General features: G+C 45.0%; 1 protein-coding gene across 1 annotated transcript; it reads left to right on the top strand.

The window, feature by feature from the left end:
- Nucleotides 1-9,672: 9,672 nt before the first annotated feature.
- On the top strand, nucleotides 9,673-19,401 carry manbal (mannosidase beta like). Its single transcript, XM_072494922.1, has 2 exons — nucleotides 9,673-9,734; nucleotides 19,043-19,401. The coding sequence occupies exon 2, from the start codon at nucleotides 19,137-19,139 to the stop codon at nucleotides 19,395-19,397; it is 261 nt and encodes an 86-aa protein (XP_072351023.1). The 5' UTR covers nucleotides 9,673-9,734; nucleotides 19,043-19,136; the 3' UTR covers nucleotides 19,398-19,401.
- Nucleotides 19,402-20,032: the final 631 nt, after the last annotated feature.

Here is a 20,032-nt window from a genome sequence, read left to right as displayed (position 1 = left end):
ACCCGAACAGGCGCTGGAGTATGGCGATTAGAGGACTTTCACAGTAACTTCATTGCAATGTTAATGTAAGCCCACTTGTGACACTAATAAAGATTATAACTATTATAAGCCTCTTAGAGACCAAAATGATCACCTGTGAGTGGCAGTGGGAGACATAGGCACCGTTTTAATTGATACTTTGCCATGTGCCCTCACTAAAGAAGATGGCATTGTAGCTAAAATGGAAGGCGGTGTAATATTGGATTGGTTAAACATAATGAGAGTGGAAATGGTCGTGGATTTATCATCCTTGGAAGTAGACAATCCATCAGCCCCACGATGAAAGGTTGTGGTGGAAAGAGCAGATGTTCTGGTCATCATTTTGCAACTCTCAGCGGATCTGGCAGTATCTGTGAAGAGAAAGCAGAGTTCCTGTTTTGACCCAAAACATTAACTCTGTTCCTCTCTCCACACGTGCTGCCAGGCCCGCTGAGTTTTTCCAGCACTGTGGGCTTGATTCCGATTTCCAGCATCTCCAATATTTTACTTTTATTTTCCAATTCTCTTGGGTTAAAGGCATGTTGCCAGACGACTGCGAACTTTATAATATTAGTTCAGAAGAGAGAAAGGGAAAGACTGAGTAACCACAGGAAGGTGAACCTAAGATCAGCGATGGACAAATTTTTTTTAAAAATTCTTATGGTCAGGTGAGAAGGGGCGAATTGGCTCCCCTCTATTCAACCTCTTCAGTTGTCACAAGAAAGATTGAGTTTCTTTTTCATAAGGATACGTCTTTTCCAAATTAGAATGTATTTAACTATTTAAGCTGGAAGCCACAAGGAGACAATAAAATATGGTTTTCTTGAGTAAAAGAAAGAGAAAATTTGTTAACCAGTAACCCCAAGAAAAATAATAAAAACATGATGCCATGCATTTGGGTCTCCCCACACCCTCATAACCCAAAAAGACGTGCAAGGTAGGTGGATTGGCCATGCTAAATTGCCCTTAATTTGAAACAAAAATTGGGTACTCGAAATTAAACAAAAATTAATAATTTGGGTCTCATGTAGTTATCCAGGCATACACACAAACACACAGGTATCAGAAGTAAGGGTAGTTTGATTCCAATAAAAGAAAGGTAAAATAATATACGGTTAAGTATTTTTTGATTGTCCTTGAGGTGTAGATTTTAAATGTTGCAGACAATTTAGGTTAGCTTGTTTCTTGTATGAGGTCAGATGTAGAAGATGTTGCAATTATTAGAAGATCTCAGTTTTGTGGTAGGTTTCTGGTAGAATTGGCTTCTTGAACTGGGCGACATGCTCATTCCGAAAGAAAAAGAGGGAGAGAGCACAGCCTTCAGCCTGTTTCCCCTTATGAAGACCGTCTTGACACTTGCAATCTCTCTTTAGGGGTTGGGCAGTCTTGCCTTGAAATACCTCACCCATTGTGTATTTCCAAGACAATTTGCGTATGTCTGTCCATGGCAACAATTGTTTCAACATATACTTTGTATAATAATGTACTTTACAAGCTTCGATGGGTGTTTGCATTATAGGAAAAGTCTCTCTCTTCATTCACCTGAGGATGTGTTGTTTATTTCTCACCTTTACTTGGAAAGTGGCCTTGCTTTTCTTTTGAAAAATATTTTATTGGAGGTATTTTCAAATATATATAGAACAGAAACGAGCATACAACAACAGCAACAGTAAACAATACACAATTAACACTATTCCCCCATACCTCATCCACCCCTTGTTTTTACACACAGCACCTGCCCAAAACCCAAACAAAATTCAAAGTACCACCCCTCCACGTGTTAATGTCCCTTGAAAAAGTTAATGAACAGCCTCCACCTTGTGGAGAACTGCTCCTCCGCCCCTCTTCTGGTGAACTTGATTTTTTTCCAGGTGGAGGAGCTTTGCCAAGTCACTCACCCATGCCCCCACTTTCGGCAGCTCTGATCTGCTACCACAGCAAGATCCACCTCCGGGAGGAAAAGGCTACCACGTCAACCTCTCTCCCCTCCTCTGACACCTGAATATCACCACCCACGGGCTTGGCATCACCGCCACTCCCAAAGTCTTCAACATTAATTCTGCAAACTCTTTCCAGAACCGCTCCAACCTTGGACATGCGCAAAACATATGGACATGGTTTGCCGAACTCCCTGGACACCGCCCACATCTATCTTCAACCCCCGGAAAGAAACGGCTCATCCTAGACCCCATCATATGAGCCCGATGCACCACCTTAAACTGTATGAGGCTGAATCTTGCACACAATGAGGACAGGTTTATCCTCCATAGAGCCCCACCCCACAGCCCAGCTTGCATCACAACCCCCCCCCCCCCCCAACTCCTCCTCCCATTTGCACCAACTTCCTCCATCGGGGCACCTTTCCTCTTCATCAGCTCTCTACATATATCTGACACATTGCCTATCTCATCCTCAAAGAGCAGCTTGTCCAGTCGCGCTGGAGGTGGCAGCTGTGGGAACAAACCCAACTCCTTCCTCAAGAAGTCCCTCACCTGCAGGTACCTGAACCCATTCCCCTTCGGCAGCAAGCACCCCCCTTCAGCTCCTCTAATTCTGCAAAATTACCCCCCATAAACAGGTCCTGAAAATACTCTATCCCTAACACCCCCCACCCCCAAAATCTCGCATCCAGCCCCGCTGGAACAAACCTGTGGTTGCCACAAATTGGCGCCCACAGGGTCATGCATTCCATCTTACAGTGCTGCTAACATTGCTTCCACACCTTCAACGCTGATACCACCACCGGGCGTGTGGAATGCCTGACCAGGGAGAATGGACGAGGCACCAACAATAACGTCCTCAGACTGGTCCCTTTACACAAAACCTCCTTCACCCATCCCCACACCGACCTCTCCTCCACCGCCCACTTCTGAACCACAACTATGTTCGCCGTCCAATAATATTTCTGCAGATTTGGCAGCGCCAGCCCCCTCACCCCCCCACCGGCCTACGCCTTTCCAGAAAAACCCTCCTGGTCTGGGAAACCTTACCCACCCACACAAACCCCGGTATCATCTTATTCCCCCTACTAGGGCACAGAAATCGGGAGATTCTGAAACAAAAACTTTGGCAGCACCATCATCTTTAGCTTCTGGACCCTTCCAGCCAATGACAAAGGCAACATATCCCACCTCCTAAAGTCCTCCTTCATTCCCTCCAACAACATTGCCAAATTCAACTTGTGCAGCTGGGCCCAGCTCTGTGTCACATGTATCCCAACATAATGAAAGCTTGCCCCTACCAACCAAACGGCAACCTCCTTTAACTGCTCCCCTGTCCCCGGGCATACCTTGGGAATACCTCACTTTGCCCCATATTGCACTTATACCCCAAAAATAGACTGAACTCCCCCAAGATCCCCATAATCCTTTTGAAACTTTCAATTGGGTTTACAATATAATTAGAGGTCATCAGCGTATAATGAGACTCGGTGCTCCATCCCCCCACCCCCACCCCACCACCCCATTGCCAATGGTTCAATTGCTAGGGCAAAGAGCAAAGGAGAGAGTGGGCACCCCTGCTTCATCCCCCGGTGCAACCCAAAATACTCCAAATTGACACTGTTGGTTCACAGTTGCCTTAGGAGCCCTATTCAACAATCCCACCTAGGCGACAAACCCCTGCCCAAACCCAAACCGTCCCAGCATCTCGAATAAGTATGGCCACTCAAAGGCCTTCTTCGCATCTATAGACACAACCACCTCCACCTCCCAGCTGGTCGAGGGCATCATTGTCACATTGAGTGGCCTCTGAACATTGGCCGATAGCTACCATCCTTCACAAACCCGGTATGGATTGCCATTATCACCCCAGGCACACTTTCTATCCACAGCGCCAGCACCTTCGCCAATAGTTTTGCACCCACATTTAACAACGATATCAGGCGGTACAACCCACACTGCTCCGGATCTTTGTCTTTCTTTAAAATGAGCCAGATTGATGCCTGACAGAGAGTGGGGGGGGGGGGGAAGCTCACCTCTCCCCACTGACTCATTGTACATCTCCACCAACAGGGGCCCTAGCTCAGATCCAAATCTCTTGTAAAACTCCGCTGGGAACCTGTCCAGGCCCGGTGCCTTCCCCAACTGCATCGCCCCACACAATCCGTCACCTCCCCGAGTCCAAATGGGGTCCCCAGCCCCTGGACCCTCGCCTCAAACACCCTCGGGAACTCCAGCCCTTTCAGAAACCATGCCCTCATTCCCCTGCCAGGGGCTCTGTACTGTACTATTTTCAATAAACTGCTTCAAACCTCCCATTTACCTCCCCCCGGCTCCTTACCAGCCTGTTCCCCCCCCTCCTGCACCCCCCCCCCCACCCACATCCACCCAATCTCCCTCGCCGCCTGCTTCCTCAGCTGATGCGCGAGCACCCGACTCACCTTCTCCCCATACTCATACATTGCCCCCCTGGCCCTGCGCACCTGTCCCACCACCTCCCCCATCGATACTAGCTCAAACTCCATATGGAATCTCTACCTTTCCTTCAGCGGTGCCTCCTCCCAAAGCTGCCAAGTATCTCAAGTCCACCGCCAGAATGGCCTCCACCAGCCTCAGCCATTCTGCCCACTCCGCCCTCACTTTATGCGTCCTAATCGAAATAAACACCCCTCTAACCACTGCCTTCAACACCTCTCACAACGCAGCTGAAGAAACTACTCCCCGCCTCATTATGCTCCACATAGTTCCGGATAGCTACCCCTATCCTCTCACAGACCTCCTTATCAGCCAATAACCCCACATCCACCCTTCACTGCGGCCTCTGGCTCGCCCCCTCCACCTGCAAGTCCACCTAGTGTGGCGCATGGTCAGTACCACGATCGCCGAATCCTCGGTCCCACCCACCCCCGCTAACAGTGCCTTGTCCAGGACAAAAAAAATCAATCCGGGAATACCCCCTGTAGACATGCAAAAAGAACAAAAATTCCTTTGCCCTCGGCCTCTCAAACCACAATGGGTCCACCACCCAATTCACTCCATAAATCCCAACAACTTCTTTGCCATTGCCAACACCCTCATCGATCTGGGGCATGACCTGTCCAGCCTAGGATCCAGCATCATATTAAAACCCCGCCCCATGATCAGCCGGTGCGTGTCCAGGTCCGGAATCTTTGCCAGGACTTGCCTCATAAATTCCACATCGTCCCAATTTGGGGCATAAATGTTCACTAGCACCACTCGAACCTCCCGCTCACCATCACACTTCTACTACCCCCAGAGTCCACCACTATGCTCCCCACCGCAAAATACACCCTCGTATTAACCAGCACTGCCAACCCCTCTTCTTCATATCCAGCCCCGAATGAAACACCTGTACCATCCATCCCTTCCTCAGCCTCGACTGATCCACCACCTTCAAATGAGTCTCTTGAAAAAACACTACTTCGACCTTCAAACTTCTCAAACGCATGCAACCTCTTAACCAGCCCATTAAATCTCCGAACATTCCATGAAATCAGCCGGGTCGAGGGGGAGGAGTCAGCCATATCTCCGCTTTAACGAATGTGCAGCATAGCAGCATAGTGGTGGTTAGCACAGTTGCTTCACAGCTCCAGGGTCCCAGGTTCCATTCCCGGCTTGGGTCACGGTCTGTGCGGAGTCTGCACGTTCTCCCCAAGTCTGCGTGGGTTTCCTCCGGGAGCTCCGATTTCCTCCCAAAGCTCAAAGATGTGCAGGTGAGGTGGCTTGGCCATGATAAATTGCCTTAGTGTCCAAAAAGGGTAGGTGGGGTTACTGGGATAGGGTGGAGGCGTGGTCTTAAGTAGGGTGCTCTTTCCAAGAGCCGGTGCAGACTCGATAGGCCGAATGGCCTCCTCTGCACTGTAAATTCTATGATTCTATGATTAACCAGCTCCCCAAGGACCATGCCCTGAGCCCTCCTAGGGCTTCCCCAAGATATTCGCTGCTATCCCCCCTTAAGCAACTGCGCCACACCAACTAATGCAGCAGGGGCATGGGAACCTGGATTGTAGTTTTAGGGTAAGGGAGAATGAGAGTATAGAGGTCAGGAGCTCAGATTTGACGTCGCAGGAGGGGGCCAGTGTTCAGGTAGGTGGTTTGAAGTGTGTCTACTTCAATGCAAGGGGTATACGAAATAAGGTAGGGGAACTGGCAGCATGGGTTGGTACCTGGGACTTCGATGTTGTGGCCATTTCGGAGACATGGATAGAGCAGGGACAGGAATGGATGTTGCAGGTTCCGGGGTTTAGGTGTTTTAGTAAGCTCAGAGAAGGAGGCAAAAGAGGGGGAGGTGTGGCGCTGCTAGTCAAGAGCAGTATTACGGTGGCGGAGAGGATGCTAGATGGGGACTCATCTTCCGAGGTAGTATGGGCTGAGGTTAGAAACAGGAAAGGAGAGGTCACCCTGTTGGGAGTTTTCTATAGGCCTCCAAATAGTTCTAGGGATGTAGAGGAAAGGATGGCGAGGATGATCCTGGATAAGAGCGAAAGTAATAGGGTAGTTATTATGGGAGACTTTAACTTTCCAAATATTGACTGGAAAAGATATAGTTCGAGTACATTAGATGGGTCGTTTTTTGTACAGTGTGTGCAGGAGGGTTTCCTGACACAGTTTGTTGACAGGCCAACAAGAGGCGAGGCCACATTGGATTTGGTTTTGGGTAATGAACCAGGCTTGGATTTGGAGGTAGGTGAGCACTTTGGGGACAGTGACCACAATTCGGTGACGTTTACGTTAAGGATGGAAAGGGATAAGTATACACCGCAGGGCAAGAGTTATAGCTGGGGGAAGGGAAATTATGATGCCATTAGACGTGACTTGGGGGGGATAAGGTGGAGAAGTAGGCTGCAAGTGTTGGACACACTGGATAAGTGGAGCTTGTTCAAGGATCAGCTACTGCGTGTTCTTGATAAGTATGTACCGGTCAGGCAGGGAGGAAGGTGCCGAGTGAGGGAACCGTGGTTTACCAAAGAAGTGGAATCTCTTGTTAAGAGGAAGAAGGAGGCCTATGTGAAGATGAGGTGTGAAGTTTCAGTTGGGGCGATGGATAGTTACAAGGTAGCGAGGAAGGATCTAAAGAGAGAGCTAAGACGAGCAAGGAGGGGACATGAGAAGTATTTGGCAGGAAGGATCAAGGAAAACCCAAAAGCTTTCTATAGGTATGTCAGGAATAAACAAATGACTAGGGACAGAGTAGGACCAGTCAAGGACAGGGATGGGAAGATGTGTGTAGAGTCTGAAGAGATAGGCGAGATACTAAATGAATATTTTTCATCAGTATTCACTCAGGAAAAAGATAATGTTGTGGAGGAGAATGCTGAGCTCCAGGTAAATAGATTAGATGGCATTGAGGTACGTAGGGAAGAGGTGTTGGCAATTCTGGACAGGCTGAAAATAGATAAGTCCCCGGGACCTGATGGGATTTATCCTTGGATTCTCTGGGAGGCCAGGGAAGAGATTGCTGGACCATTGGCTTTGATTTTTATGTCATCGTTGGATACAGGAATAGTGCCAGAGGACTGGAGGATAGCAAATGTGGTCCCTTTGTTCAAAAAGGGGAGCAGAGACAACCCCGGCAACTATAGACCGGTGAGCCTCACGTCTGTAGTGGGTAAAGTCTTGGAGGGTATTATAAGAGACAAGATTTATAATCATCTAGATAGGAATAATATGATCAGGGATAGTCAGCATGGCTTTGTGAAGGGTAGGTCATGCCTCACAAACCTTATCGAGTTCTTTGAGAAGGTGACTGAATAGGTAGACGAGGGTAGAGCAGTTGATGTGGTGTATATGGATTTCAGCAAAGCGTTTGATAAGGTTCCCCACGGTAGGCTATTGCAGAAAATACGGAGGCTGGGGATTGAGGGTGATTTAGAGATGTGGATCAGAAATTGGCTAGCTGAAAGAAGACAGAGGGTGGTGGTTGATGGGAAATGTTCAGAATGGAGTTCAGTTACAAGTGGAGTACCACAAGGATCTGTTCTGGGGCCGTTGCTGTTTGTCATTTTTATCAATGACCTAGAGGAAGGCGCAGAAGGGTGGGTGAGTAAATTTGCAGACGATACTAAAGTCGGTGGTGTTGTCGATAGTGTGGAAGGAAGTAGCAGGTTACAGAGGGATATAGATAAGCTGCAGTGCTGGGCTGAGAGGTGGCAAATGGAGTTTAATGTAGAGAAGTGTGAGGTGATTCACTTTGGAAGGAAAAACAGGAATGTGGAATATTTGGCTAATGGAAAAGTTCTTGAAAGTGTGGATGAGCAGAGGGATCTAGGTGTCCATATACATAGATCCCTGAAAGTTGCCACCCAGGTTGATAGGGTGGTGAAGAAGGCCTATGGAGTGTTGGCCTTTATTGGTAGAGGGATTGAGTTCCGGAGTCAGGAGGTCATGTTGCAGCTGTTCAGAACTCTGGTACGGCCGCATTTGGAGTATTGCGTACAGTTCTGGTCACCGCATTATAGGAAGGACGTGGAGGCTTTGGAACGGGTGCAGAGGAGATTTACCAGGATGTTGCCTGGTATGGAGGGAAAATCTTATGAGGAAAGGCTGATGGACTTGAGGTTGTTTTCGTTAGAGAGAAGAAGGTTAAGAGGAGACTTAATAGAGGCATACAAAATGATCAGAGGGTTAGATAGGGTGGACAGTGAGAGCCTTCTCCCGCGGATGGAAATGGCTAGCACGAGGGGACATAGCCTTAAACTGAGGGGTAATAGATATAGGACAGAGGTCAGGGGTAGGTTCTTTACGCAAAGAGTAGTGAGGCCGTGGAATGCCCTACCTGCTACAGTGGTGAACTCGCCAACATTGAGGGCATTTAAAAGTTTATTGGATAAACATATGGATGATAATGGCATAGTGTAGGTTAGATGGCTTTTGTTTCGGTGCAACATCGTGGGCCGAAGGGCCTGTACTGCGCTGTATTGTTCTATGTTCTATGTTCTAACTCCGTCCATCAGCTTCTGTCATCCCTAACAGAGAAAAAGAGAAAGAAACCCCCCCCCCGCCCCCCAACAGATCTATCCCCCACTTCACTCCCGTTAACTAGACTAAGTCTCCGGCCTCGGTACTGGCGTCATTAGCTAGGTCCTCAGCAGGTACTCCTTATCCCCCAAGAACCAGCTACCCATCCTGGGGTGGTCCTCGAAGAAGCCGGGGATGCCCGACTGCCGACTTCCCATGCCCCAGAAGCCCTTCCACCAGGTTCACGTTTTTCAAAAGGAGTACTAATCGGTGCCAGTGTGACCACTTGCTGAATGACAGGAGGCCAGTGAAGAAGGTGCGGCTCCCGTTAATTGTACGGAAATAGGGCTTAAGTGGTGATAACTAGTTTCTCATCACGCGACAGCAAGTACCCGATCTCGCCTAAGGGAGTGGGCTGGTTGCATTGCAAACTGTTTGACGCCTGGCACGAATCTTGTTTTCGGCCTCTCCCGCTATTCACCGGCCTCATTTCATTCGAGCGTAACGAGGCCGGAGAATCCCACTCTCATCACATTTTTAAAAATAATTAGAAAGGCACTTGACGGATTAAGACCAACAGGACTGCGGATTAGGATCTGGGAAGTTTAGACCAGCACAGAGTCAGTGGGCCCAATGGCCTCCTTCTCTGCCCTAATGATTGTAAGGAACTCCGGGGATTGAAATAGTGGACAGTGTGTGGAGCTGAGTTGTCCTGAGGGAGGGTGTGAGGGCGGGACTTCCGGCTGTCAAAGGGGGTTGAATGAAACGCAGCTTCCTGGGGAATGTGGAGAGCGGATGGTGAGTGGAAAAGGCCTGTGAGAAGTGAACCCTGAAGGCGGCGGCAGCAGCAGCTGTAGACTTGCGGCAAGAGGAGAGCTCCCAGTCCCTTTCTGTGTCCTTGCTCTGTACTCCGCGCCTTTCTTTCCAATAAGCTGGAGCTCTGTGGCCGGGAGAGCGACAGCAGCTGAAGCGGCGCCACATTGTTGCCAGAGTGTGGCTACTTTGTTAGAGTTTAAACAGGAGTGTGCCGCGGCTTAAAGGCTCGAATGGGGGCTGTATGCTACCGTTCGGGGCTTTCTTTTAAATGGATACTGCAAAGAAACCCAGGGTTTTGTCTGGTTACAAAGTTTAACTTCACGTTTCAAAGGGAAGGTCGAAGCTCCAGTAAAGAGGCTGGATTGTGTGTCTGGGTTTGAGCGCTGGAAGGCCATAAGGGGCATTGATTCTATAATAATGCTATAAATGGTGAAGTACAGTTTGGAGAAGGTTTGAGATACTGAGATTATTTGTAGTGTGGATTGCAAAAACCTACTCTGAATAATTATGAAGGGCTGTGATTCAGTAGGGAAAGGTTATTGTGATTGGGGAGTGAAGGGTCATCAATTTAAAATTGTCATTAAGAATGAGATGGGGGGTGTTCAGAGAGATGTCTTTATGCAAATAATAATATTCTTTATTAGTGTCACAAGTAGGCTTACATTAACACTGCAATAAGTTACTGTGAAAATCCCCTAGCCGCCACACTCTGTTCAGGTACACAGAGGGAGAATTCAGATTGTCCAATTCACCCAATAGGCACGTCTTTTGGGACATATGGGAGGAAACCGGAGCACCCGGAGAAAATCCACACAGACACGGAGAGAACGTGCAGACTCCACACAGACACTGACCCATGTCGGGAATCAAACCCGGGTCCCTGGTGCTGTGAAGCAACAGTGCTAACTACTGTGCGATGACATATATATATATATATATCCAAATAGCTGTCTTTGCTGTAAGCAACTTTTTCATTCCTTTAATTGGCATGTATCTTAAATTGCTTATATTAACATTAGGATTTATCCACAAATAAAATACCAACAAACTGCTATGCCCATCATATTCAAACAGGACAAATAAGAAATAAAAACATGGAGAGGATTAAGTTGCCTGGGCTTTGCTCCCAGATTAAAGTGTTTGGGGATTGCAGATTGGACACTTGTATGTCTGGTGTTGATAGTTGAAGGACAAGGATGAAGCAGGCAGGCAGCTATAAGCATTGGAGGTAGTAACATAATTATATAATAGTATTGGAGAAGAGGTGAGGGGAATGTATTTTGTGATCATGATTTTTGTTTTACCTATGCAAGGTAGAAAAGAAGCACTGTTAGGATTGAATCCAGAAAGGTGTGCACTTATTGTCCAAATATGTTTCAGGATTCTTTGCTTCTTTCTGAACGTAACTAATTGTTAATAGATGTACCCTGTATTGTTCTATATGATTCCAGCCTATCCACCTCAAATCATATTCAGTGTACCTTTATCATCACTGCAGACACACTGGTGGAAGTTGTAATTTAGACATTATTCCAGAGCAAAGTGAAGAGGGCAGGTTCCTACTACTTTGCTTTTGCACTACCTAGATACTTACAGGAATGGGAGTAGGCTTTTCTACCTCTTAAGCCTGTCTGTCATTCAGTGAGATCACGGCTGATCTTATCTTTATCCACCTGCCTTGGCTCCATATACCTTTAGCAATAATCTATCGATTTCAAGTTTAAAACAAGGGAGGATGGTGGTTAGTAGAGCACATACTTCTGCCACATGGTGCTAACTCAACAGTAAACTATCATAACATTTGTATACTTCCATCTGATCTTTTGTCCCCTAAAACCTGCCAGTAGAATTTGCAATCATGGGTTCTCCGCTAGTCCAGATGTATTATTGATGCTCTGAAACTTGAAAAGCTGAAAAAAGAAATCTTGCTTCATTTCACCGAGGAGGCTTCAGGCTACTACACATCCAATAACTTGCTCTGAAAACTCTGCTCTCAATTTGAAAGCTGAGTGAAAAATTGTACCACAGTAACAGAATTAGCAAAATTCTAAATCAACAGTGTTCGAGATAAAACTGTCCACACCATTCTTTTTTTAAAAAAATAAAGTGCATTTGGCCTGTCTCCCAATGTTAAAGGATCCTGTCTACAAAACAAAATCAAGGTTTGTATCCACAGCTTTGCCAATAATGAATATTTTGTCCTTGGACTATGCCCTACCTATGAATCAAAATTTGTTGAAATCTGCATATGGGTTTTTGATGCATTATTTGTAGTCTCACAGGTGCGGAATCATTACCTCTGCCCAGCTTCAGTGGCAGAGTTAATTATTAATAGTATATACTGGGCGGCACGGCGGTGCAGTGGTTAGCACTGCTGCCTCACTGCGCCAAGGATCCGGGTTACTATCTATGTGGAGTTTGCACATTCTCCCTGTGTCTGCGTGGGTCTCATCCCCACAACCCAAAGATGTGCAGGTTAGGTGGATTGGCCGCACTAAATTGGCCCTTAGTTGGAAAAAAAAAGAATTGGGCACGTTAAATTTATTTTTAAAAATTAATAGCATATACTGTTTTTTACAGGAGAGAGGTTGACACCGTTTGTGAAGGAAGGTTTCCTAATTTCTCCTGAATGACCTGGTTATGTTTTATGCAGGCTCCCTCCAAGTTTATATCCATCAGACCTTTGAATTTTTTCAAACTCCTTAAAACCTCAGCTAGATCACCCCCTTATCCTTCCACATTTGAGAAATACAAGCCTAGTTAATGCAAGTTCTCCACGTAATCTAACCCTTGGAGCGTTGTTACTGTTTAAGTGAATCTGTGCTACCATCCTTCCAGGGCCAAAAGTCCTTTCCTAGAAATGTGTACATTACTTCCAGGGGCTTTTGGGAGCTGTGGCAAATTTTCCCTTTCTCTCATAAAGATTGCATTCCTTTAACCTTTTTGATTATATTTTTGAACCTGTCGACTGCATTTTCATGACCTGTGCAGATGGATCCCTTTGAAAATCCGCGGTTCCACCATTCAAATTGTATTCAGGTCTGTCCTTTCTTTGATCCAAAATGAATGACTTCACACTTGTTTGTGTTGCAATCCTCCTGCCACAGTTTTGCCCACCTTAATTTATGAAAGTATTTTAGAGATAGATTTATAGATAGCATAGATTTACGGTGACACCATCCTCTGTGTCATTGTCAAATAGAATATTTGGTTCTGTATTTTGTTATATAAATCATTTCTAGTATAGTGAATAGTTGATCCCTCAACATAGTTTCTTGTGGAACACTACTTGCTACTTCTTTCCAATTTGGCTGCATGTTTATTGATTTGTTATCTTCCACAGTTTAGTCAAAACCTAAACCAGGCTAAAACAAATTGCTTTCAAACCCATGAGCTTTAATTTTAGCTTTTGTCTCTTCTATATAGAACCTTGTCAAATATAGTTTGGAAGTCCAAGTAAACTGCATCCATTGATATTCCTCTCTCTCCCATTTCAGTTTTTCTCCTCAAAAAATTCAGTGAGATTATTTAGACATGACCTAGCCTTTACAAAAGCATGTTGGCTCTTTCTAATCCGTGCTCAGTCCTTAGTTATGGATTCTCAAAATGTAACTGAAATGAAAAATGAAAATCGCTTATTGTCACAAGTAGGCTTCAATGAAGTTACTGTGAAAAGCCCCTAGTCGCCACATTCTGCGCTTGTTCGTGGAGGCTGGTACGGGAATTGAACCGTGCTGCTGGCCTGCCTTGGTCTGCTTTCAAAGCCAGCGATTTAGCCCAGTGTGCTGAACCAGCCCCTGCACACGGAAGAGTTCTTTTGTTTTGAAGCACATGTATGGCTCCTGCTGTCTTCTGGACCACCTGAGCGAAGCTTGAATGAAATCTAGTTGTTTCAAAACAGGTGCCTTTGGTGCAATTATCTGATCAGACATGTACTTTATCTCTATGGTACATAGCATGGGAACTGTGTTGTCTCCAAAACCAATTTTTCACAACCAATGGATATATGTGAAATCTTTCTACATGTAGTTGGGCTCCCACTGCTATAAGACATGGGTTGGGCTTCCTCATTGCAGCTTTAGTTCTGCAGGTTCCAGACCTATTCTATTTTTAAAAAAATATTTTGTATTCTCCTTTTTCACATTTTCTCCCATATTTACACCCACCAACAATAAACAATAATCAGTAACAAATATGTCAATCCCCATATCAATAACAACGATCCCACCCTCCCATCAAACCCCAAACATTAGCCCGCATGTTAACATAAACACATGACAAAAAGGAATCAGGAATCACCCATAGTCACCATTAACACCTCCCCCCCCCCCGCCCCCAACTAATGTTCGATGTTATCCAGTTCTTGAAAGTGCATAATGAATAATGCCCATGAATTGTAGAAACCCCCCCCCACGCCAGGGCACAGGCTGGAGAGATTGCTCTCCACCCTAACAGGATCCGCCTTCGGGCGATCAACGAGGCGAAGGCTACAACATCTGCCTCCGCTCCCGTTTCCAACCCTGGCTGGTCCGACACCCCGAATATGGCCTCCCGGGGGCCCGGGTCCAGTTTCACGTGCACCACTTTAAAAATTACCCTAAAAACCTCCTTCCAGTAATCCTCTAGCTTTGGACAGGACCAAAACATATGAACGTGATTAGCGGGCCCTGCCCCGCTAAGTACACGCACATCTCCCACTCCCTCAAAGAATCGGCTCATCCTCACTCTCATGTATGCCTGTATACCACCTTCAGCTGTATCAGCCCCAACGTCGCGCACGAGGTGGAGGCATTCACTCTCCAGAGCATCTCACACCAGAACCTCTCCTCCATATCCTCTCCCAACTCTTCCTCCCACTTTGCTTTGATCCCTTCCAGTGGTGCCTTCTCCTCTTCCAAAATAGCTCCGTAAACCGCAGACACTACCCCATCTCCAGTCCCCCTGTCGTCAGCACCTCCTCCAGCAATGTGGAGGCCGGCTCCCCGGGGAAGCTCTGTATCTCCTTTCTGGCAAAATCTCGAACCTGCATGTATCTAAACATTTCCCCCTGCTTCAGCCCATACTTCGCTTCCAGCTCCTTCAGCCCTGCAAATCGACCCCTTCCAGACCTATTCTGATGATGTCCATGCTGACCAGTAAGTAATACAGGACTGAATGGTCAGGCTGAGAACTAGATTTATCCATGGACATGAAAAAGATTTATGTCCAGTGGTTGTGTCTGTTTACCAATGGTGACACTATGGCCAAGCATTTGGGTACATGTCCTTGATCATTTTAGTGTTTCTGTTTCACACAAACCCCTGAATTGTTCGGGGCTGATCTGACTCCGGACCAAAGCAAAATGAGATTCCGTCCTGCAAGCAGTCGCTCTGGCACTACTTTAGTTTGACACTAAACTGTTTGGAACAGCAGTTGCATTTCCTAGCATTAAAAAGCAGTTGCATTTCCCAGCATTTTGCCTTTCCTTACATTTTGCTTTTCTTGAATATTTAAGTAATAGAACTAATTAAAGTTTGAATGCAGCAGCTAATGAAAGGGAATGTTTCAAATATGTTGAGTTTTAACTTCCATACAAAGCAGTGTACACAGTCACACCTTTCATTTTTGTTTGAGAAATCTTTCCAGTTTCTCCAATGTTAAAAACCATTTTCAACTTGGGGTGCATTCTCCGTCACCGCATCATTCTTTATTGTATGTCTTTAGCTCTAACCCATTTCAGCCAGCCATTATTTCCTTTTTTTCATTAGCACTTGGTTCCACTTTTGATACACAATGTTCTCCTTTCTGTGTCACTTCAGGTTATTGTATTTTAAGAGAGATGATGTGACACCTGGATGGGAACTGTTCATTCTGCTCTTTTGGTTTTTATGTTCTTTAGTCTATAGGCTTGCAAGTAATCCCAATTTGCAAATGAAAAGCAGTGTGTCAGACAGATCATATCGTGCAAGGAATACAAATAATACACCATTGCCAATTTGAACTTTCTATTGCTTTGCAATAGTTGCATAATGACTTGGCGGATAAATCTGATCATCTGCTGCTTCTCAGCTCTTGGAACAGTCGCAGTTCCCTCAAGGACAATTTAATCAAAACCTTTGCAAAAAAGTGCAGCATCGTCCACTTTTATATTAATTTAATAATTTTTCTGAAAGAATTCCCAACGGCAAATTTAATCTTTGCAAGTCCTCCTATGGTGACTTATTTGGCTTATCCACTGCTGGCATCAAAAAAAGAGAGGAGCGGTATCATTTATACACAACTGTATTTGGATTTGGTTACAAAATAAATGACTTGAGACAAGGTACACGATGACCAGTTTATAATATTCGTACTTGTAAGCTTCTGAAATCAAAATGTAAATTGGGAATTCAATAAATTAAACTGAACACTTTTTTTATTGTTTAATTTCATGTCCGCTAGAAGCAATGATCCTCTTCCATGTTGGTGAGCAAGACTGATGTGACATTGACGAGGGTATTCAATTTTGCAAGTGCCACTAGACCATTCTCCTTTAAACTGTTTGTGCGGAAATTATCTTCCTCAAGTGCTGGTTTCAGTTATCTCTAAGCAATTTCTCTGCCACTGCACTGTTTTCATGACTTCAACTGAAATGCCCATCTTAATAATGTGCTACCCGATAAGTCCAGGCTCTAGGTAATACCAGTGTGAGAATCTTTTGTAGGGTTATTACAACTGATTATTCTACATCAGGGGAGGCGATGATGTAGTGGTATTGTCACTGGACTAGTATTCCAGAGTCCCAGGGTACTTCTCTGGGGACCTGGGTTTGAATCCCACCATGGCAGATGCCGATAAGTAACAGGGATTAAAAGTCTAATGATGACCATGAAGTCATTGTTGATTGGCATAAAAACCACCTCATTCACTAGTGCCCTTTTCGGGAAGTAATCTTCCATCCACACCTGGTCTGGTCTACACGTGACTCCAGAAACCCAGCAATGTGGTTGACTCTTAAAATGCCCTCCGAAATCGCCTAGCAAGCCACTCCATTCAAGGCTGGTTAAGGATGGGCAATAAATGTTGGTCCAGCTAGGCGATTGAATTTTTAAAAAAAATTGCTTTGAGACTAAATCTGAAAAAAAGGAAACAAACACCAGTGAAGAAACGTGCACGTGCAAAATAAAGGAAAACTTGTGCTCCTGGGTTAAAATGGCCACAGGTCTATAATCCAACAGTTTGCTGAATATTAGACTGAAATTAGCTGATCACAGTGCTTAACCTACAATCCATTCAAGTGCCGACAGAAGATCTCTGATTGTTATGCCGACCACTAAAGAGAACGACTGCCCTTAATTCCATACTTTGAGTCAGTCGACAGAAAGATTTGGGGTGTTGCTATACAAGGCTGAAGAAAAGGACTTTTTTGAGTTCACCAGTTTCACTCTGATGATACAGAGCTGGTGGAAAGTAAAAAACCAAGGAGTCGTCACCAGTGGTTGTCTTGCTACCAGAAGGTCATTTGATTATGCTCAGAAAGTTGTGAAGATTCACCCTGATGGGGTCTGGAGAAGAAATCCCAGGAGGGCTTTGGGACTTGTACAAACTTGTACACCTTCCCACTGATGGTGCAGTGCAATGTATAAATGTATATGTTTCTCAGCTGTATTCATTGTTGATGAGGAAAATACATTTTGTGCTTTAGTGTATTAGTTGTTCAACAAGTAATGTTTAGTTGATGTTGATTTAGCTTGTTTGTCACAGTAAAAGTCTTAAGATTTGAAAATTTTTTGTGGGATTCCTTTGTGTTGGTCACTGGGAATTTCATATCTCTTTTACGGTCTTCACAGGGATAGTAATGGGTGGCACAGTGGTTATATTACTGGAACTGTAATCCAGAAGCCAGGGTAATGATCTCGAGACCTGAATTTAAAACTCATCATGCCAGCTGGGGAATTTAAATTCAGTTCATTAAGTAAATCTGGAATTTAAAAAAAACTAGTTTAGTAATAATGACCGTAAAACTATGGATTGTTTTTTTTTTCAAAACCTCCAGATCTACCAATGTCATTAAGGAAGGAAATCTGCCACCATTACCCGATCTGCTCTACATGTGATTCCAGACCTACAGCAATGCCCTTGATAATTTATCTTCCACTCTGTCCAGTACCTCTGAAATGATTAAGCAAGCCATTCAGTCATATCATAAATGTAATTGGGCATAGGGTATAAAATCTGGCCTTGCCAGTGGTGTCCGCGTCCTGTGATTTTTTAAAATATGTCCAAATGGATGTAGAATTTCCAATTTTCAGGGGAAAATTGTTGTATTGGAGTTTTCTGTCTGAATCAAATAAAATGTTTATTGCTCTTTCGGATTCCTGAGTAAACAGGGTGAGTGACTTTTGTGAATTGGAGTGTCATCCAGCAGGACTGTCTATTCAGACATGGATGTGAACTATCTATGCCTTTTATTTTGTCAATTTGAAAAGACCGGTTGTAAAATTGCCTATAAAGTATACAAGAAAGAAATCTTGAAATTAATATTGGTTTTCAACACTTTCTATTGTAAATGCCAGCACACTTTCTCTCTCTGGGCTGGATTCTCCGGCGTCAAGATGTTCCGTTTTGCCGGCAGCCCAGGAGTTTCCCAACGGTGTGGGGCTGCTCCACAATGGAAAACCCCCATTGACCAGCCAGCGAAACGAGCATCCCGCTGGCATTCTGAACCAGAAATCTGGCACAGTGGGTCTCTCTCTCTCTTTCTCACCCCCCCCCCCCCCCCCCCCGCCCCTCTCTCGGAACCCTTGAAAATATTTATGCGTTCCCATATGTTCCTATTCTAACATTTGGGGGCTGGTTTAGCTCAGTTGGCTAGACAGCTGGTTTGTGATGCAGAGCGAGGCCAGCAGCACGGGTTCAATTCCCATACCAGCTGAGGTTATTCAAGAAGGCCCCATCTTTGCAATCTTACCCCCTCGCCTGAGGTGTGATCACCACCAGTCAGTTCTTCCTCTCCAACGGGAAAGCAGCCTATGGTCATCTGGGACTATGGTGACTTTACATGTTGATTCAAAGTTATTGCAAAATGTTTTTTTTAATTAACGTTACAACACACATTGAGTCAGTAAAAGTGAAATCTGCCAACGGACAGAAAACAATTGACTGAGCTTTATTGAAGTCCAGCGATCCCAGTTGGAAAATGCATGCATCAACTGAGAACAGTATATTTTGAAACATTGAATTTTAAATGAACACTGATGGATTATGGCTTTTATAAATATTAGATCACATTCATTAACCATTTATCGTTGACTATGCTTTTTCTCACTTAGGTACGTAACGTGGCAGAATAAAACTAAAATATTAGACAACTATAAACGGCTTCCAGAAAGACACTTGTGTTAATTCAGCAACTACAGCAGAAGAATGGCTACAGAGTTTGATCTGTCACCTCCAGAAATACCAGAACCGACCTTTTTTGACAACGTTCTACGCTATGGCTTGTTCCTAGGGGCAATTTTCCAGATTATCTGCATATTGTCTATCTTATTACCCTCGCCGAAGTCACCAGAGCCAGTAAGAACATACTCACTCACTTTTCTTCCTAATCTGAAAAAAGATGATATTCCTGTTTTGAAGGGGAGCGAGGAGCCATTATTGGTTATAGTTGTTGTTGACATACTCTAGTAATGGGTATACTGTAGAAACTTTTCATCTTTAAATACATAATCTTGCATTAAATTGAAAAATCTAACAATTTAAATGTTCATCATATTTGATTTAACATATGGAAATTAAGTATATTTTCATCATTTTGCGAAGGTGATGGGGCCGTGTGAGGGTGCAATGTTTTCTTTGATAGGCAGAAGTAATTTTGGGTGGGATTTCTTCCCACTTGTCTGAACCTGCTGTGACTTTTTTAAAATTTAAAGTGCCCATTTCTTTTTTTCCCCAACCTAGCGTGGCCAATCCACCTACCCTGCACATCTTTTGGATTGTGGGGGTGAGACCCACGCAGACATGGGGAGAATGTACAAACTCCACACGGACTGTGACCTGGGGGCCAGGATCGCACCAGGGCCTTGGCGTTGTGAGGCAGCAGTGTTAACCCCTTCACCGTCAGAATATGCCCTCTTTTTTTTTTATTGCTCTTACTTCCATCAGCAACACCATTGGCAACATGAGAATGGAGGAAAACCAGCTGGAGTGCTGAACCCTATCCTGTCGCTGCTGTTTTTGCACAATGGCGCAGGCAGTAATGGGGACAGAAGAAGATTTTGGCAGTCATTTATTTTTTTATCCCATCCTTAAAGTTACAAAGC

Source organism: Scyliorhinus torazame, unplaced genomic scaffold (assembly GCF_047496885.1).
Source record: "Scyliorhinus torazame isolate Kashiwa2021f unplaced genomic scaffold, sScyTor2.1 scaffold_1525, whole genome shotgun sequence".
NCBI lineage: Eukaryota > Metazoa > Chordata > Chondrichthyes > Carcharhiniformes > Scyliorhinidae > Scyliorhinus > Scyliorhinus torazame.
Note: the sequence above shows the minus strand (reverse complement) of the source record. Positions and strands in the feature narration are given on the sequence as shown.